Source organism: Branchiostoma belcheri, unplaced genomic scaffold, assembly GCF_001625305.1.
Source record: "Branchiostoma belcheri isolate BF01 breed outbred unplaced genomic scaffold, Haploidv18h27 scaffold51, whole genome shotgun sequence".
In the NCBI taxonomy this organism is placed as follows: domain Eukaryota; kingdom Metazoa; phylum Chordata; class Leptocardii; order Amphioxiformes; family Branchiostomatidae; genus Branchiostoma; species Branchiostoma belcheri.
In genome coordinates this window covers 588,069-608,457 of record NW_017804143.1, presented here as the reverse complement: position 1 = coordinate 608,457, position 20,389 = coordinate 588,069, and the positions used below count along the sequence as shown (strand labels likewise).

Below are 20,389 nucleotides of genomic sequence, written 5' to 3'. Positions count from 1 at the left end.
ATTGTGGGTTGTTTTGAGGATCAACAGTGGTTTAACAGAGATCTTTATTTTACCCCAAAATAAGTGAACCATTTTCCCTTGTGAGGGAAAAATATGCCATCTTACTATCAAAGAAAGATAAGGTTATGAGCATATCTATGTTTGCCATATCTTATTCTCTTATTACCGTCCTTTTTGATAGTTCAAGGCCAAATGTTTTTTTACGATGCGCCTCTTCTACCCCATACACGCCCCTACGCTGTCTGTGTGTCGCGCGTGGGGAGGGGAGCTATTGTTTGGGATATATCGTCGCTGAAAGGTTAGTTTGTAATCCGTGTCCATCGTCCTTATTTCTTCATCTCTAATCACAAAACAATGTTTTATGTTGAAGCAAACTAAGCATAGAACATGCATATCGTATTATTTGTCAAGAAAACTCAGTGCATCCATCGAAAATTGAGACTTAAATGCTCGTGTGCGATCTGAATGATTATGGGTAACGCGAACGTCGTATGAACGTCACCGAAGGAGCCAAAGCAGCTCTTGTTTGCAACCAGATAGTTTCTTTGCCTTTACTGCAACATACTTTGGTATATATTGTTTATACGTTTATATATTGTATTTTACAATCGATCGAGTACGGTAGAATAAAACTACAAGTGTGTGAGCTCAAATTATTATATTTTTTTCGAAAGGGGGAGGGGGGCAGTTTTGAGATCGGATACAGACCGAGCTCAAACAGGCGAAACTGCTAAATTATAGGTCAATTCGAGGTCAGCAAACATAAAGTGATGAAACATTTTCAATCTAGGGAGATACACTATATCTTATTTTAAGCGTCCAATAGTTTATGTCTGGATCTGTCAGGTTTTTTAATGCCACAGGTGGCCTCAAATTGATATCAGAAAAAATTAAATTTAGGTAGACTTTACCTCTGATTTATTTATTTATAATATTAGGGTAAACATTACCTTGACGTATATGACTTACTAGCTACGACGACTCTTGAATCAGGTGTATATTTCCCCACGACCGTCACGACGGTACAGAACATTCCTGCCTATATCCAAGATGGTGATGCGGTTTGTTAAAATGGACCAGTATTGCTGTAACTGGCAGTAGTACATATAACATTACTGTTTTGAGTTACAGAATTGTTCTGTCTCCACCAGGTCCACCAGAGTACCGCCATGTTTCTGTACGCGCTGACGTTACAGCGCGCCACGGGCGTGACCCACGCCATCCACGGGAACTTCTCCGGCACGCGGCAGCAGGAGATCGTGACGTCGCGGGGTAAAATCCTGGAGCTGATGCGACCAGACCCCAACACCGGCAAGATCCACACGCTGCTCTCGGTGGAGATTTTCGGCGTCATACGATCCCTGATGTCGTTCAGACTAACGGGTGGGACCAAAGGTGAGTCTAGTTGATTAAGGAGAGAGAAGTCATAGAGTTTGAAACTGTTACCGAATTGAATTAGTTAGATTCAGAATAAAAGATAAAACGTGGTTTTTGGCGTCATACGATCGCTGATGTCGTTCAGACTAACGGGAGGAACCAAAGGTGGGTCTAGTTTCCATTTAGGAAATGTGAAGAAGAAATGAAAATGAAGAGTGTATTATTCCTTATACCATACTTCGTGTGTTCAGTTATTTGTTCACTTACTTAATACGACCACATCAATTTCATATTGATGGCAACTCTTTTTTTACTCGCATCAGTTTTGGGGTTCCTACCTTATCCAGATTATTAAATCAACCTGGCCTAACAGTTCACAGAAAATGGCATCTCACCTGCTTTGAACTGTTACTAACTTAGAATTGGGATAAAACACGTGGTCACTGGTCACAGTGAAATGCTGAGGATGATGATCATGAGTCTTACCAATTTTCTGATGTAAAACTTGAAGAAATTCTTCATGCTTTACCAGATTCTGACTCAGCTTACATTGTGTATGTGATAATCAGGGTTTTTTCTAAACAGGGGAATAACAATAAGGGAGCTGCTCCCTCATATAACCAGCCAGCCCCCTCATACCAATTTTCAGGTTGAAGCCTAAGTGGCTACTTTTGAAAAAATCCCCCCTAGGTCGCTTTGTTCCTTGACATGCTTGAGATCTGCTCCCTCATGCTAAATTTTTCTAGAAAAACCCCTGTACTTATCAAGTTACCACCATGTAAGGACCATATCAGATTTGCACCTCAATTTTTCTGCAATAACTTCAGATATTGATGTGGAATATTTTGGATGTAACTTTTCCTTGTTGTTTTCCAGACTACATTGTGTGTGGCACAGACTCAGGAAGAATTGTCATCCTGGAATACCTGCCAGCCAAGAATAAGTTTGACAAGGTGATGTATTAACTAAGAGTTTAGATAAATAGTAAGCTGGATAGCAAGGCCTACATTTGGAACATACAGCAGGTGGCTAAACATGTTACAGTCAAACTTGCCCAAGAAGGCTACAGGGTTGGGGCGAGGTAAAGTTGTCTGTTTGGACAGGTCTAAAATGATAAGGTTTGATTTTCAGAAAGCCCCATTTTACTAGACTTTGAATCTTGAATCTTGAATGTACCGGGTCATACTTGGATTCTGAGAATGATGATCAAAAGTCTTACCAATTTTCTGATGTAAAACTTGAAGAAACTTCTTGCTTTACCAGATTCTGACTCAGCCTAACAATCCATAATGTGACCCTTATATAAAACGAGGTGGGTGTTTAAAAACATACCAGCGACGTTCGGTTTATAAGGAGGTATAATGTGTCCCTGATATCTGTTGTAGCTTTACTTGTATTTTTAGTGTTCGCTTGTTTCTGATAGACACTGAAACATAAACAAGGGTAGAGTCTTTACTTGTTGCGTAACAGTTTTGCTTGTGGGCTTATATTTACAGGTTCACCAGGAGACATTTGGGAAAAGTGGTTGCAGGAGAATTGTACCTGGACAGTACCTAGCTGTGGACCCCAAGGGCAGAGCACTTATGATCGGTAAGTCATCCCTCCGTGATGTTTTGTTACTTCAGGTTATGGAACTATTGTTTTCTGGTGGGTTGTTATTGGTTTGAATGTGTACGTACTGGGCATATACAGTACGTGCATATTGGGGCTGTGCAGGTATTCCTGATGTCTACCTGTACCTAACATGAACTAGTACTAGTACTGGGTATATGCAGGTTAGTGCAGGTAAAATTGTGCAGGTATTTCTGATGTCTATCTGCACCTAACCTGTACTGGTTGCTGCCCTATGTCCGTTGAAAATACATCAGACTACATGCATCTCATTGGTGGTACCCATAATCTAATTTCCATGGGTTTGTCCCTATTACTGTAACAGGAGCTGTAGAGAAGCAGAAGCTGGTGTACATCCTGAACAGAGATGCAGCAGCCCGTCTCACCATCTCCTCACCCCTGGAGGCACACAAGTCCAACACGCTGTGTTACCATCTGGTAGGGGTGGACATCGGCTTCGAGAACCCCATGTTCGCCTGTCTGGAGATAGACTATGAGGTAAGCTATCAGTGGTATTTCTTTTCTAATTTTAATTAAAAAGTTGTCTGGTAGTCCTTAATCAGGCCGTAGGGGCAGTGGATTGTTAATCCACAGTCCCTTTGGGCATGATATTGGAAGGCAGCGCCCATCCCCTCTCAGGATAATCTTAATAGTTTGAAGGAAAAGGTAAAGAAACTCAAGTGCAGGTAAAATTCAGCTGGTATAAGTTGTTTCCAAAGATTTTTCCTCCATCAGGAACATTCAAGGCAAATTTGTAGACGGTCTGACAAATGCTGAGGATGATGATCATGAGTCTTACCAATTTTCTGATGTGAAACTTGAAGAAATTCTTCATGCTTTACCAGATTCTGACTCAGCCATTCAGTCAAATTATTTGTTCTAAGTACCACAAAAAATTGTGAACTACAGTAAATGAAATGCTAAATACTGCTAGAATTGTAGTAAATCTAAATGCACGTTTTCCTTCCTTAGGATGCAGACAACGACCCTACTGGAGAGTCGTCCCAGAGCACACAGCAGTGCCTCACCTTCTACGAGCTAGACCTGGGTCTGAACCATGTCGTCAGGAAGTACAGCGAACCACTGGAGGAACACGGGAACTTCCTCATCGCAGGTTTGTTTGTTTGTTTGTTTGTTTGTTGAAGTTGTTGGGCTAGACCGTGTGAAACTAAACATAATGCATTATGGCTTGCAAATCTGACCTCTCTAGTTAAATGTGTTAAATGCGAGTTAAAGTGGTCTCTTTGGACAGGTCTAAAATGATAAGGTTTGATTTTCAGAAAGCCCCATTTTACTACTTTGAATTTTGTATCTTGAATTTACAGGGTCATGCTTGGATGCTGAGAATGATGATCAAAAGTCTTACCAATTTTCTGATGTAAAACTTGAAGAAAGTTCTTGCTTTACCAGATTCTGACTCAGCCAAACAAGGGCACTGTTATCTTAGAGGGGTTCTAAACAGAAAAACAAGGGCACTGCCCCCCTACTCTTAGCAGGTGCAGCGCGATTGCCCTTGAGGTTCAGACAGGTATTGTTGACAGGCAAAATGACAGGAGGTCAAAAGTCTTAAGTATCTGGCAAGCATAGAGAAGTCATCGAAGTAGGAAAGCCAAGGATTGCATGCTTCCCATATGTTTGAAATCTCTGACTTCTTGTCAGTATTTATATAAATTGTTACTCTATATAAATTGTTTATCTAATCATATTGCATGTTTTATTTGTTAGTCCCTGGAGGTAGTGAGGGTCCCAGCGGAGTCCTGATCTGTTCAGAGAACTACATCACCTACAAGAACTTTGGAGACCAGCCTGACATCAGATCACCCATCCCCAGGAGAAGAGTAAGGCTTCTTTTCTCTCCTCTCAATTATGGTGTGCTGTCTTGTCATGGCAACTGACTTTAAATCGTAACACATTTGCAGTAGGTTTGTCTTTGCAGTTTTCTTGATGACTAACACTTCATTAAACTGCAAATATGTTCTGTCTTGCATTGTGTTATTATGGTTGCTAATGTGTGTTTGTATTGCTAAATGTATTGAGTGACTTGGTTGGGGGGAATTCCTTAACCACAGAAAACAACATGTCACACGCAGGAAGTTAGCAGAAAAGCAGGGAGTCTGTTGGCTCAGTGTGACAGAAAATTTCACAATAATACCGATTTTAACAACAAATTCGTGATAACTTGTTGTTTTTTGTTAAGAGTTGTTCTCTCACACAAAGTCTCCATATTGACCTTGGCAGAACGACCTTGACGACCCAGAGCGAGGCATGATCTTCGTGTGCAGTGCCACCCACAAGACCAAGTCCATGTTCTTCTTCCTGGCACAGACAGAACAGGGGGACATCTTCAAAATAACCTTGGAGACAGATGAGGATATGGTAAGAAGTCAAACATCAGTCATAAAGATAAGTTTGCCCATAGTGCTTAATAGAGAACAATGCTATCTTTTGAAAAGAATGTGATAACAATTGCTTTCCCATTGGCAAAATGCTGATTTCTTCATACCTGCACTGGTACAGGCAACATTGAATAAAAATTACCTGCACCAGAGAAATTTTACCTGCGCCACTCAGAATTTAGATCAATGTAACATGTGCCAGTAGTATTGTCATTATGAATCTATCTGTTTTTCTTGCAGGTCACAGAGATCAAGCTGAAATATTTTGACACAGTCCCCGTGGCCACCAGTATGTGTGTGCTCAAGACTGGATTCCTTTTTGTAGCTTCAGAATTTGGAAATCAGTAAGTAAACTTCTACATTTTTTTTCGCCCTGTCGCTTCATGTTTTTTCTGACAAAATCCGAGAACCAACAAATTAAATTGGTGTCGCCTTAGCTTAGAACTGCTACTGTAAAAATAAAAACATGTGCGTCATCACGGGCATGCCTGCAGACAGCGTATAAAATTACATGTCGATTAAACAAAGGAAACCCTGTGTTTTAGCTGCGAACACGAAAAACCATCTGACCACAATACTCCTGCTGGAGGTATACCTCGAGCTCCTTCACGGAGTAATAACCCAAGAAATCCTCTATATACTTCATGGAGGTGTGAAATGTTTGATTTCTTGTTTCCTGAAGCTACCTGTATCAGATTGCCCACCTGGGTGATGATGATGATGATGAAATGTTTGATGTCTTGTTTCCTGCCCCCCTCCCACCCCAGCTACCTGTATCAGATTGCCCACCTGGGTGATGATGATGAGGAGCCTGAGTTCAGCTCGGCGATGCCTCTGGAGGAGGGGGACACGTTTCTCTTCACCCCCCGCGGACTCAAGAACCTGGTGTTAGTGGATGAGATGGACAGTCTCTCACCCATCATGTCATGTCAGGTATGTTCTTCTTCTTTTTTTTTTGCTTACCAAAGGAAAACAGATAGTTTTTGCTCTGTTTCTTTTTCCTCTTCTTAAAACACTGACCTCTGATCTGGTCAGTGACCTGAACCAGACTCGCTCACCATGGTAACTGGTGTTGGGCTACATCATGTTGCAATTTTATAGCAAAAGGGATTTAGACTCCTGTCACCATATATGTGAATGTGTTTGAGTAAGAATTAACAGAGAAGACCGTTATTGGACTTGGTAAACGTTACACATTTGCTTTGCAAATGTTACCTTTCTAGTCTTTTAATTGTTTTTAGGTACACATAAAGAAGAGCAGACCTGAAAACTTGAAAATTTCATAAACATTTCTGCCACCATCAGATTGCAGATTTGGCCAATGAGGACACACCGCAGCTGTACGTAGCCAATGGGAGGGGACCGCGCTCGTCCTTCCGGGTACTGAGACACGGTCTGGAGGTGTCGGAAATGGCCGTGTCAGAACTGCCCGGTAATCCCAACGCTGTGTGGACTGTCAAGAAAAATGTGGACGGTAAGGGCTGCAGAGACAGGACAGTTTGTGTTACAGTCTCTGGCTGTAGTAAATTACCCTGAAAAATCTGTACTTACTTACACATGTACAATCCAGAAAGTCTCCTCCATAGCACTTTGTCCTTCATGGCCTTTTGCAATTAGTTGGTATCATGCAGGTCAGTGTCACATCTGTACCTGTATCTAAAATTTGTTTAAATACACAGCTAAATTTGTCCCATGATGACTTTGCCTTGTCCAGATGAGTTTGATGCGTACATCGTTGTGTCCTTCGTAAACGCCACCCTGGTACTGTCCATCGGAGAGACCGTTGAGGAAGTGACGGACTCCGGGTTCTTGGGTACCACTCCGACGCTGTCCTGCTCACTGATTGGTGAAGACGCTCTTCTTCAGGTGAGGTTCCTTCTTCTTCTTTGGTCATCCTCATCACGAGGTGTAGCAGGAGAAGTTCTGTTTTCTGTACTGTTTGTCAATCCTGTTACTGTTGGTAAGGTTCCAACAGTCATCAATGACATACAATTTACTGTGTCACATTGTTGTTAGAGGGGTAGCTGCTGCAGTGCACTTCCTGCTCACTAGGTGGCATGCATGAGCTATAGAGTGGATTACCAAATTGAATATATTCAACTGAACATTTCAAGTTCTCTGATACAGGCAGCTACAAGGAACTACCAGTAGAATTGCCGATAGATTAGAGTCAGATTAGAGTCTCTACTGTTAAGTCTCTACTCTCTCTACATGTGTCATGTATGTATATGCTTGAAGTATTACTTATTAGTTATATATCATGAAGTTACATGTAGAAGTGCTTTTGTCCGTTTCAGATTTACCCAGAAGGCATCCGTCACATCCGTGCAGACAAGCGAGTGAACGAGTGGCGGACACCAGGCAAGAAAACCATCGTCAAGTGTGCAGTCAACCAGAGACAGGTAGTCATAGCCTTGACTGGAGGGGAACTGGTCTACTTTGAGATGGACCCTGTAAGTACTAATTTGTTTTTTTTAATCATTACTAAAGGCATCCAATGTAATTTCAGGCCAGCAATATGAAGGACATTCCGGATCAGGAAATCTGTCTGATATTGACATTTACTGCCATTGCTATTCGTCATCATTTTGTACGCAAGCAAAACATATGAAATAGCACAAGAAAAGTTACGTGTGACACTTTTTTGTTGATTCAACTCACTACAAAAAAAAATGACCAGAAATTGACATTGAAAATCCAGTTTTACTGCCCTGGAATCGCATTTGGTGTCTTTTAGATTCAATCCTAGGCACAGCCTGGTCAGATTCCTTGCAAACTGAGAACTGTCTCAGGGACGATCCTTGTAAGGACGTACCTGTGAGGGAACAACTGTACTGATTTGTTGTTGTTGTTGTTTATCCCACCAGACTGGTCAGCTGAACGAGTACACAGAACGTAAGGAGATGTCAGCCGAGGTGATCTGCATGGCGCTGGCTAATGTACCTGTGGGAGAACAGCGCTGCAGGTTCTTAGCTGTGGGCCTCGCTGACGACACTGTCAGAATCATCTCACTAGACCCTGCAGTAAGTACGGAACTTGTTAAAGGGCGGTGTTTTTTTTAATCCTCTGTGTCTAGGGCAAAGTATTGGAAGGGGGGTTCGGTCCCTTTCATTCAACTGCCTTTTACTTCCCCAACCGAAGTCAGATACCCTTTTTACACCAGGGTGGAGAGAGGAAAGATGTGTGAAGTGCCTTTCAAATTCAACAACGTCTTGACAGGAATGTAAGGAATTGAACCTGTGAGATCTTGATGATCTTGTGTCTGCGTGTCTAGTCACTCATGACTTGGTTGATAGTTCGTAATGATGTTTGAAAAGACCTAGAATTTTCTTGGTTCAATGAACCTCTATTTTACAGCAAATATTGTGTCTTTTCTATCTTAACCAGTGGAAGGTTAACTCTTTAGTGAGCTAACTGGACACCTGAGTCATGGTTACCCTAAAGAAGGTAACAGACAGTCACCAGCAATCCTCCTAAACCGTGCTGTTTATTTTCCAGGACTGTCTGCAGCCATTGAGTATGCAGGCCCTGCCTGCCACGCCGGAGTCCCTGTGTATATTACAGATGGGGAGTGGGGAGGGGATAGACGACACTGGGCCCAGGAACACCATGCTGTTTCTCAACATCGGCTTACAGGTCTGTACTACTCAGGCCGTGTTGATGTGATTTATATATGGATGACATCTGCATACGCATGAATTTTTGTCCGCTTCCAAAAAAAGTTTTCAACCATAGTCACTGTGGTAAATCATACAAAGCAGCTTTAGAAGATGATACTTATGTTGTAGAATGCCAAAGGTATAGAAGAAAATGTTAAGAAATGAAAATGAAGAGTCTATTATTTGCCATACCATACTCTGTGTTTTTAGTCATTTTTGTTCAACCTTATTCGCACGCTTGCATCAGTTTTTGGATTCCCAGAAGATGTCAGCCATATAATCTATGTAATCAACATGGCCATGCAGCCTTATCTGTATCTGTATATGTATGGCCTGTATAACCGCCCTTCAGCGTAACACACCAGCTTGATACATGTATAATATACAACAATGGAAGACTTTACACCACTGCAGGTATTTGACAGTAGAGTATTACCCTTCCTCTATCCTTGCTGGTCGGTGACTCCCGGCCCCCTGGCATTGGTTCTTGGAAGGGAGAGTGAACGGGCAGGGAAATACCAATTCCACCTCGGGTGTGCAGTCCCACTGGTGGAAGACTCCCTGCTACACGCATGCTAACATGGGGTTCTAGCTTAGTACGTTTCAGCAAATTAGGACATTATGCTATTATTTGTGACCACCACAAATGTGTGGTGACCAAGTGTGGTGAACTTGAGAGTAGATTGACTGCACATACATGTGGATGGGGAAGATTGACAGGCACAATAACAGATCAGGCACAGGAAATGTGGTGAACTTGAAAATAAGTTGACTACATATGGATGGGAAAGATTGACAGCCTCAAGGACAGATCAAAAGGTCAGACACAGGAAATATGAACTTGAGAATAGGTTGACTGCACATGGATGGGGAAGATTGACAGCCTCCAAAAAAAGTTCAGACATAGGAAATGGGGTCAACTTGAGAGTCTGAAATCTCTTCCTTGTGATTTGCTATGTAGAACGGTGTCCTGCTGAGAACAGTGCTTGACCAGGTGACAGGAGACCTGTCAGACACACGGACACGGTACCTGGGATCACGCCCTGTCAAACTCTTCCAGGTCAAGATGCAGGGCAACGAAGCTGTGAGTACTCCTTAACTCCTTCATGTACCTTTTAATCAGTAACTGTCAAGTGGTTAAAGTTCACATGGACTCAATTTTATAAATGTAGTATGAGGGAAAAATGGTTTGTGTTGAAACAAGGGTTACAGTAGAAGCACCTTGAAGACAGAACATCTTAGCAGTGAGAGCGTATTAGAAACCATGAGCATAACTCCAAATATTTAAAAAATACAAATTGTCCAAACCTAGTGATGGACAGGTGTAGTTGTCTCCGCATCCCTCGTTGTCAGGCAGACAGAATACTTCAGGTGATTGAGCCTGTCCACCCCCGTGTAGACTCTAGTTGGTATCGCCCAAAGTTGAAGGGTCACCCTCCCTGCGCATGCGCACCAGTCTAAAGTTTTTCAGCTCCACCTGGCCGAAGCCCTCTCGGGATGGGTCGTGCCGGAACTCGTGGAGAACTGCACCAGTCAGGGAGGGTGTCTGCCTGACAACGAGGGATGCGGAGACAACTACACCTGTCCATCACTAGGTTTGGACAATTTGTATTTGTCTACCGCATTCCCTCTTATGTCAGGCAGACAGAATACTTCAGGTGAGATTTGTAGCTGCTGAGGCCAGGACGTTTCTTCCGAATGAAGCTGACCCCACCGGTCTGTTGTAGAATTTCTTAAAAGTAGAAGCTGTAGACCAATTAGCTGCTGCTAGAATGTCCTTGGTTGATACGCCTTGTCGTGCCGCAGCAGAGACAGACGCCCCTCTAGTTGAGTGTCCGGTGAACCTTGAGGTGTCGATCCCGGCCTCTTGTAACACAGTTCTTAGCCATCTAGCGATGGTAGACGTAGATACCGCCTGGTGTGGCTCCACAAGAGCTCTAAACAGAAAACTGTCGCACAAACGAAAACTTCTAGTTCTTGATACATACGCTTTCAGGTATGTTACCGGGCAGATTCTTCTGTCCTGCGGGAAGCTTGGAATCACAATGTCGTGTGTGACTTTGCCCAGCCGTGAAGTCTTGGAGAGACTGTTAACAGTAAAACAAACTCCGTCGGAGATTCTTTTCTTGAATCTCAGATCCAGCAACGAAAGAGACTGCTCTCCTCCCGCAGAAGTAAGAGCAAACAACATAATAAGTTTTAAGGTTAACAAACGAAGTGAAAAAGAACTTGCTGGAGGCCAACTCCTTAGCAACTTTAAAACTTTACCGACGCTCCAGGTAAAGCTATACTTGGGTAGTGCTGGACGTAGTTCAAACACACCTTTCATGAACCGCCTCACCAACGGATGTGATCCTAGAGGCTGCCCTTCCAAGGGAAGATGTGTAGTAGATATAGCTGATCTGTACACATTGATAGTTCTGTACTGGAAACCCTTGTCGTACAAGGATAACAGAAAGTCTAGCACCTTATTCAGAGGTGCAGAAACGGGATGGATGTGCCGTTGATCACACCAGCCACTCCACTTGTCCCAGGCCGAAGCATACAGCTTCTGTGTTCCTGCTCTCCATGATGCCAAGAGGATTTTGCTAACCTCTGGCGAAATGCCATACATGTCGTTCCTGACTCCACAGACATGCCAAGCGGCTAGTTGCATTTTTGTGCCCTCTGGGTGAGACATCCCTGACTCTGGCTGTGTCAGGAGACTGTTGTGGCGAGGTAGTAACACTGGTTCTTCTACCAGCATCTCCAGCAGGACTGGGTACCAGACTGCTGTGTCCCAGATCGGAGCTACGAGAAGCAGGTGAGCTCTGTCTTCTCGCGCTTTCCTTAGAGTTGGTGCGACTAGCATGAACGGGGGAAAAGCGTATGGCAGATCCCACCTGTTCCAGTTCATTGTGAACGCATCTGTCCCGATTGCCTCTGGCTCTGGATGCCAGGACACATACTGAGGTAGCTCGTAGTTTGTTCGGGACGCGAACAGATCCACCCCCTTCATGAGTCGTGGAAATGTCGCTTGCGAACAGATCCACCCCCTTCATGAGTCGTGGAAATGTCGCTTGCAAACCCAGGAACGTGTGACGATCCAGGGTCCATTCCGTGGCCGGAGAAAAATGCCGGGAATTGTAATCCGCTCGGACATTCTCCTTTCCTGGTACATGTTCTGCTGTGATATACAAGTCTCTGTTCACGCACCACTCCCATAGATCGAGAGCTATGTCTAGCAATCTCTGAGATCTCGTCCCTCCGAGACGATTCAGATAGGCGACTACCGTCACATTGTCCGTGAGGACCTTCACGTGCTTGCTGACTAGCTCCTTGCAGAACGCTCGAACCGTCAGTGACGCTGCACGCAGTTCTAGGATGTTTATGTGTGCCTGTCCTTCCTCGACAGACCACCGGCCTCCTGTATGTACGCCGTTGCTGTACCCACCCCAGCCGGCAGTAGAGGCATCCGTCTCCACCACAATGTCTGCTGCGGGTGAGAGGATTGGACGACTGTTGTGTCTGGGTAGGTGATCTGTCCACCATCTTAAGTCTGCTCCTGCTGATTCTGTCAGTGGTACGAGCTGTTCCCAGTGACCTCTTGTCACACGCAGAACTGTGATGAGCAGACGCTGCAAACTTCTGAAGTGCAGCGGCGCTAGCCATACGGACATGATTGTGGCTTGTAGCCTGCCAATCACGCTTGCTAACTCTCTTGCTGACATCCCTCTGTCTGCAGTCAGTACGTCTTGTGCTAACTGCTGTAGCTCTAGAACTTTGCTCTCGGGGAGAAAAGTAACCATCTGTGTTGTGTCGATGCCGGAACCGAGGAAGGTTATGCGTTGTGATGGCTCTAGAACAGACTTCTCGAGGTTGGGGACGAATCCCAGCCTTGACAGGAGCTCTATGGCTGCCCAAAGAGCTTCTCGGCATGCTTCTCTGGAGCGGCCGATCACCAAGATGTCGTCCAAGTACACCACTAGACGAAACTCCCGTCTTCGCAGGATAGCCACAGGAACTTTCAACACTTTCGTGAAGACCCTCGGGGCGGTCGCCACGCCGAAGGGCAGGCACTGGAACTGGTAAAACCGGCCCTGCCACTGAAAGGTGAGGAACCGGCGACTGTCCGCATCTACCGGGATGGTAAAGTATGCGTCCTTGAGATCCAACTTTGCCATAAAATCTCCTGGTCGAACCAGGTTCTTGATAACTCCCAGAGTTTCCATCTTGAATTTCTGAACATTTAAGAACTTGTTTAATGGTTTCAGGTTGATAACAGGACGAAGACCTCCTGTCTTTTTTGGCATTGTAAACAAAGTTGAAACCAAACTGATTGTGTTGATACTGAACTTCCTTTATTGCCCCTATGGCAAGTAGAGTCTCTACCTCTCCGCTCAGAACTTCTATCTGAGCTGGACTTCTTGCTCAACAAGATGGCAGATGTCGTTGCACCGGAGGCGTTCTCGCAAATTCCAACCTGTACCCCCTGACGCACTGAAGAACCCAAGGATCGGAAGTCAACTGCCTCCACTCCTGCATGAAGTGGGCTAGCCTGCCTCCGTGAAGTAGCTGAGTAGTGTTGGGTACATGTTGAAATTCGGTCAAACGCCGGCGTGCTTCTCCCTCTGAAGCCGTGTCTGTTACTTGGACTGCTTCTGCTTCCCGTCCCCCGACTTAGACTGAAAGGACTGGTTGCGATTGTAGAACTGTCGGGTTTGTGAACCCCTGTAACTGTACTGGCCATAATTGGCCCGTGGCATGTAGCGGGAGTTTCTGTAGCTGTAGCTGAACCCTCCGCCAGTTGCTCTGCCGCCGCCGCGACGAGCACCACGCCTCGGCACTGAAGACTTCCCCTGGTCGTCCTGGCTGAGCATGCCAACCAGCACTTTCGTCTCTGACGACAAGTCCTTAGCCTTTGACCCCATGTCAGGCGGGAACAGGAACTTTGGGTCTTCAGATGCTGCCTTGAAAAGGTCTCTAAACTTCTTCTGGGATGACTCTGCTATGAACGTGCGTCGGGTGAACGCCAACTGAGAATGTAGCGACCCCAGCAACACAAGTGCTGAACCAGCACAGTCACTCATCTCTAGCTGCAACTCTTCAAAGTTCTCACTATTACAACGCTGAATCATCTGCCACAGATTCATCAAAGGTGTACCAATATGCACCAAGTTCGAATGGATGTTCTTTAGAGCCTTATCATGAGAAATGATCTGCTCACCCTGCTTCTTGTCATTGTCGACGACAGCCCTGGCTATGTTGTCGTTGAAACTCGGTGCAACCATCGTGGATGGAGCGTTGTCGGGCATGCTGAACTTCTGCTGCCACGCCTCTAAGTCTGTACCCCGGCGCTGCTGGTCATGCTTGAAGTACTTTTCTACTTCAGAAAAGACAACATCGTCGGCTACCCATGAGTGCATGGTGTCCTTGTTCGTCGGGTCGAACGGCTTCCACACCGAGTCGCTAGCGCCGGAGTCGCCGCCGACGCTCTCTCCTTCCGCCCCGTCGTGAGACGGGGAGCGCTGCTTGCCACTGCGGGCGCTAGCGCTATCTTCCTTCCGGCGTTTCTCAGGAACTGCCACCGCCGGATGCTCGCCGGAGTCACCGCTGACGCTCTCTCCTTCCGCCCCGTCGTGAGACGGGGAGCGCTGCTTGCCACTGCGGGCGCTAGCGCTATCTTCCTTCCGGCGTTTCTCAGGAACTGCCACCGCCGGATGCTCGCCGGAGTCACCGCTGACGCTCTCTCCTTCCGCCCCGTCGTGAGACGGGGAGCGCTGCTTGCCACTGCGGGCGCTAGCGCTATCTTCCTTCCGGCGTTTCTCAGGAACTGCCACCGCCGGATGCTCGCCGGAGTCACCGCTGACGCTCTCTCCTTCCGCCCCGTCGTGAGACGGGGAGCGCTGCTTGCCACTGCGGGCGCTAGCGCTATCTTCCTTCCGGCGTTTCTCAGGAACTGCCACCGCCGGATGCTCGCCGGAGTCACCGCTGACGCTCTCTCCTTCCGCCCCGTCGTGAGACGGGGAGCGCTGCTTGCCACTGCGGGCGCTAGCGCTATCTCCTTCCGGCGCTTCTCAGGAACTGCCGTCTCTGGACGAGCGCTGCGTCGTTTCCTCGGTGAAGATTGCTCAAATTGAGCTAACATCAGCTCCTGGAACGCCTCTAGCCTCTGAGACATGGACGCAAAACTCTGCTCCAAGGCAGAGATGCGGACGTTTGTTGGCGAAAACTCCGTTTCGCTATCATGCGTCTTCCTGCTTCCGTCGCCGCCACCACTGCTTATGTCTCCGTCAGACGGCAAGTTGCCGTCTTGCTGAACCGTGGGCGGCTGCTTCTGCTCGCCGTCGCCCTCCTGCTGGCTTCCGTCAGCGCTGAGGACCGGCATAGCCGGAGAAGACGACTTCTGACGACTGTCATGGCGGTCGTTTTCACGCACATGGTGCGCCGACCCGCCCGGGCTTGTCCCGCCTTCCTCGCGCTCCTTGCCGCTGGAACGCCGCCGGGAACCGCCACGTTCGCGCTTGGAACTCTCCTCGGTCGCCCTAGGACCCGAAGGCGCCCTCGAACGATGTCTATCGCGTTGCTTTTCACGCCTAGACCCCATGATACCAACGCAAAACACGAAGGTGTTTACAGGTTGCTCAAAAAAATTAGACTGGTGCGCATGCGCAGGGAGGGTGACCCTTCAACTTTGGGCGATACCAACTAGAGTCTACACGGGGGTGGACAGGCTCAATCACCTGAAGTATTCTGTCTGCCTGACATAAGAGGGAATGCGGTAGACAATTACAGTTACCTTATATGCAATCTTTAACATTGTAACAGATGTAATGTTGCTGTTTGACAGGTCCTGGCCATGTCCAGTCGCTCGTGGTTGAGTTACACGTACCAGAACCGGTTCCACCTGACACCGCTGTCGTACGAGACACTGGAGTACGCCTCAGGCTTCGCTTCAGAACAGTGTCCGGAGGGTATCGTAGCCATCTCCGCAAACACACTCAGGTGGGTAAATATCTCAACTTGTACTGCTATTCTTGAACCTTGAACCTTAAATGTGGACATCATGATTCAGCAATGTCATCATGGGGAACAACCGGTTCTTCCTCTCCACTCATCCCTGTTCTCCATCCGTGAGTGGAGTTCTGTGGTGATGTTTCTGAGCCCAGCATCCTGCTTCAGGGTGTCAATGAAAGGTTGTATTTCTTCTACCCCAGTTCTCTTCCTTCCCTCTGCTGGCTCCCCTCAGGATGAGCTGGCTGGCTAGCAGCTCAGGATGTCAGATGCTGTGTCCAGCTAGCTCTATTCTCCACTTCCTGGTCTTTTTGGAGATTCTGGGAAGCTCACCTGAGTGCCAGGTTTATTTTCCCTGCCTGTAATGTTTTTGTATTCTCCCCCCAGAATCCTGGCCCTGGAGAAGCTGGGTGCAGTGTTTAACCAGATCTCCACCCCCCTGATGTACACCCCCCGCAAGTTTGTGATTGATGCCCAGAGTAACAACATCATCATGATCGAGACGGACCACAACAGCTACACCGAGGCCACCAAGGCACAGAGGAAACAACAGATGGCTGAGGTAAGGCCGCTGTCACACATTCATGAATTTGGCAGAGGATTTACATGTACAATATAAAAAATGTCATGCAACTTAATCCAGCCTTCAGTCTTCTCTAGAGGGAGATTTTCACACAGTAGTGGCATCCGTAGGAAATATAAACCTGACCAATAGACTTGAGAAAAATCTTCAGTTCAGAAAAAAAAATAGGAAAGAAACACCCTGCTTTTCAAAATCAGTACAGTAGCACTGTGACAGCAACATACATGTAGCAGTGCCATTATTCCACAGCCTGAAGGAAACACTGTTGTACATGTATTGTTCAACATGCAAAACTGCAAAAATGATGCAAATCTTGAAAATCCAAGGATGCAAATTGCATGTCAGGATTTCGAGCCCTGTGTCTACATGTAGTAGCCAGAATTGCCGGCAAGATGCTCCAATTTCAAACATTTGACAAATGGCTAACATTACAGCGAGCAGACGTCATATTTTACCTTGATAGATATATAGGAGTATCCGGATATTAAAGCGTACAAAGAAATAGGGTTTCTCCCCAAGGGTAACAGTATCCGACGCCATGTAGGTAACGTAATTAATCATGGACGAGCTTCCCTTGTCATCTAGCTTTCTTCCTCACTAAATCTTTTCGTCTTTTTGTGCATAATAGCCTCTTTGTTTCATTTCATTTATTTCGAAACCTTTTAGCCCCGAAGGGCTAATCTTCCAAGGCTCAAACAATTACATAATTACTTAATTACAACATAGTAGAAACATTTAAAAATACATACATACATACATGTACACCACATCAACAATAAATACACATAGATATTAACAATTTAAAAGTAGCGAGCAAGGGTCAAGGATCAGGTGACACTACTACTGTGTTGATATCAAAGACACCAACATATTGATTAAAAAAGGCTTCATACAAACGCAGAAATTTAAGGCTTTCAAAACAATTTCAGGGCAGTAAATCTGGCTAGTTTTGGCTATTTCTTTTTTGGTCCAAAAAAATAAACTGGCACTCCTCATTTAGCTATTTGTTAGTATTGAGAGACTGTATTCATTTATTTAATCTTTGTATTGTTGCTTTTTTAGGCTTATTGCGACAAATATTGGTGTTATTATAAAATTTGTTTGCCTGGACACTCCTCATAACTTATGCTCAACCCCCATGATGCCTAAATAGCCAAATGGGGTAACTATATGTGTATATCAAGAATAAATGAATGCACAAACTAACGTGGGTTTTGTTCCTCTGTAACCCCACAGGAAATGGTGGAGGCAGCAGGAGAGGAGGAGAAGGAGCTAGCAGCAGAGATGGCAGCAGCCTTCATTAACGAGAACCTGCCAGAGGCCACCTTCGGCTCTCCCAAGGCTGGGCCGGGCATGTGGGCTTCTGTCATCAGGGTACTCAACCCTATACAGGTATGCAAAAGAAAAAAAGGAAAAATTGTTAGTTTTAGGTTAGGCCATACCAATTTAATCAACTAGTTCTAGAATATGTGTGCTTCATTTCTTTCAGATTCTGAATCAACTCCTAAATGCTAATATTTCACCTCCAACAGTTGAGGAAACTCTTTGTCTTCGTACTCGTTGTTGTTACAGGTTTTCCATCTGACAATGCAGTGCTTGGATTAAAATGGGTTTAAATGTTTGAATTGTAAACCAGCGTGGTATGTTGACTTTATTGGCTCCTACTGTAACATTTGGGGCCATCATAGGATGCCAAGGCGTGTTTTTTTTTTTTCGCCTTGTCACTAATAATTATAAATTTATTGATTTGCCTTTTGTTTTACTTTGTAGGGGAACACCCTGGACCTCATTCAACTGGAACAGAATGAGGCGGCCTTCAGGTTTGATTACTGAACCTTGTTTCTTTCCACTTTAAGCCATGTTGGCCATGTTGACAACACTATATAGATGGCATCTGCAGGCGCATGATGCCATGAATTTTCGTCCTTTTCCAAAAACCATACTGTAAATCATATCAAGCAGCTACAAAATGAGCAAATGTATTAGGTATTTTGGACCTACGCCTAAATAAATGAATTTTTGCCATACAGGCTATAGTGGATACTCACTTGTCACTTCCCCCGTTCTCCAGTATTGCAATCTGTAAGTTTGCAAACCGCGGAGACGACACGTTTGTGGTGGTGGGGACGGCCAAGGACATGACCATGAACCCTCGCAGCTGCTCCGGTGGCTTCCTCCACACCTACCAACTCATCAACAACGGAGAGAAACTGGAACTCATACACAAGGTAGGGGGGACCTGCTGCAGGCACTGGCAAATCATTATTACATTACTAATTACTAATTACCACATACTAAATTATTATTATGAATACTCACGTGGAGGAATTCAGGAATTCGTGTAATACCCAGTGAAATTACATCGTACAAACTCCTCCTCAGTTCAATATCCTGGATACCTGTGAACTCGAAGGTTGCAATCACCTAAATTGCTTCCCAGAAATCTTCATTTTCGAACTTAACCTCGGTCTCTACAACAGTAATTTGCCCATGAAAAATCATAAACATCTATTTACATATACTTGAGTTATCCTGCTAACAAATGACAAACACAAAAGGTCCACTGCAGTGACGTAGGGACCCCCCCACTAGGCTAATTTCTGTACTTGACCTTGGTCTTCCCAAAGGTAACCTTCAAGAGTTATGCCGCTAAATCCAGTCTTAATTTTTGCTGCTTCTCCCCAGACACCAGTAGAAGATGTCCCAGGAGCCATCAGTGCGTTCCAGGGCCGGATCCTGGTGGGCATCGGCCGGCTCCTCCGCATCTACGACCTGGGCAAGAAGAAACTGCTCAGGAAGTGTGAGAACAAGGTAGGTTTTATGCAGGATATTTTTACTTCCGGGTACAGAGGCTGAGTTCTGGGTTTATATGAATATACATGTATTATATAATGGTTTATTCACAAATTTGCACAAAACTAAATCAACAGTAGTGGTATACAATGTAAAAAAGACTAAATTGTGAACCTGCCTATCGTAATAGCTTCAGTTGCATGGTGCGTGGGAGGTGATTTTGGTTGATTTATGAGAGTAACACAGTTTGTAATGCTATAATTCATTGTATTATTTTTACATCTTTACTGGAAAAAGATCATTTTGAGAAAGATTAAATGGTGTGTAAGTAGCCACTTAGGGATCAATCTGAGAATTGATATGAGGGTGCTGGCTGGTTACATGAGGGAGCAGAGCCCTTATTCCCCTGTTTAGAAAAAATCCTACTTTGTGTTCCCCTGCAGCACGTGCCCAACTTCATAATGTCCATCCACACCATGGGCCATCGGATCTTCGTGAGCGACGTGCAGGAGTCGTTCCACTTCATCCGCTACAAGCGGCAGGAGAACCAGCTCATCATCTTCTCTGACGACACCAACTACCGCTGGATCACCTGCTCCACACAGCTGGACTACGACACCGTGGCAGCAGGTCAGACTGACTTAATTTGATTTGATTTATTGAAATCGTAACAATACAATACACGTGGAATATACATTTGTATGCAGCTGTTGCTGGTGTTGTGTCCTACACATAGAACAAATACAGGACAGACAATACTAATTTTCACTTGAGTTAAGTGGGGAAAGTTGTGTTAAGTGCCTTTCTCAAGGGCACAAGATCGGGGACTCGAACCTAGGACCTCCTCTTTTACACCACACAACCACACAGCCCACAGTTTGGAAACATCCCACCAGGGAGCAGTGCTAGTCATATGATAGTATCTTCATTAAGGAGTATATGATATTTGGGGGGGGGGGCTAGGAAAAAAGTTTGAG

General features: G+C 45.3%; 2 protein-coding genes across 2 annotated transcripts in view; one reads left to right on the top strand and one right to left on the bottom strand.

Moving 5' to 3' along the window:
- The first annotated feature begins 196 nt into the window (after window positions 1–196).
- The window catches only part of LOC109480529 (splicing factor 3B subunit 3), a 49,209-nt gene continuing 29,016 nt past the window's right edge, over window positions 197–20,389 (top strand). Inside the window, exons 1-23 of the mRNA XM_019782739.1 lie at window positions 197–298; window positions 1,152–1,395; window positions 2,254–2,330; window positions 2,874–2,967; window positions 3,314–3,486; window positions 3,961–4,102; window positions 4,714–4,826; window positions 5,227–5,364; window positions 5,625–5,728; window positions 6,152–6,317; window positions 6,690–6,858; window positions 7,099–7,250; window positions 7,682–7,837; window positions 8,252–8,407; window positions 8,883–9,020; window positions 10,005–10,127; window positions 15,873–16,027; window positions 16,424–16,598; window positions 17,856–18,011; window positions 18,390–18,439; window positions 18,691–18,847; window positions 19,305–19,430; window positions 19,856–20,042. Coding sequence (XP_019638298.1) covers window positions 1,170–1,395; window positions 2,254–2,330; window positions 2,874–2,967; window positions 3,314–3,486; window positions 3,961–4,102; window positions 4,714–4,826; window positions 5,227–5,364; window positions 5,625–5,728; window positions 6,152–6,317; window positions 6,690–6,858; window positions 7,099–7,250; window positions 7,682–7,837; window positions 8,252–8,407; window positions 8,883–9,020; window positions 10,005–10,127; window positions 15,873–16,027; window positions 16,424–16,598; window positions 17,856–18,011; window positions 18,390–18,439; window positions 18,691–18,847; window positions 19,305–19,430; window positions 19,856–20,042 — 3,133 coding nt within the window. The 5' untranslated portion in view covers window positions 197–298; window positions 1,152–1,169. The remainder of the gene's footprint in view (window positions 299–1,151; window positions 1,396–2,253; window positions 2,331–2,873; window positions 2,968–3,313; window positions 3,487–3,960; window positions 4,103–4,713; window positions 4,827–5,226; window positions 5,365–5,624; window positions 5,729–6,151; window positions 6,318–6,689; window positions 6,859–7,098; window positions 7,251–7,681; window positions 7,838–8,251; window positions 8,408–8,882; window positions 9,021–10,004; window positions 10,128–15,872; window positions 16,028–16,423; window positions 16,599–17,855; window positions 18,012–18,389; window positions 18,440–18,690; window positions 18,848–19,304; window positions 19,431–19,855; window positions 20,043–20,389) is intronic.
- LOC109480528 (pre-mRNA-splicing factor CWC22 homolog) lies at window positions 12,717–15,798 on the bottom strand. The gene is made up of 2 exons (XM_019782738.1): window positions 15,087–15,798; window positions 12,717–14,961 (listed from the first exon to the last, which is right to left on the bottom strand). The coding sequence occupies exons 1-2, from the start codon at window positions 15,627–15,629 to the stop codon at window positions 13,669–13,671; spliced, it is 1,836 nt and encodes a 611-aa protein (XP_019638297.1). The 5' UTR covers window positions 15,630–15,798; the 3' UTR covers window positions 12,717–13,668.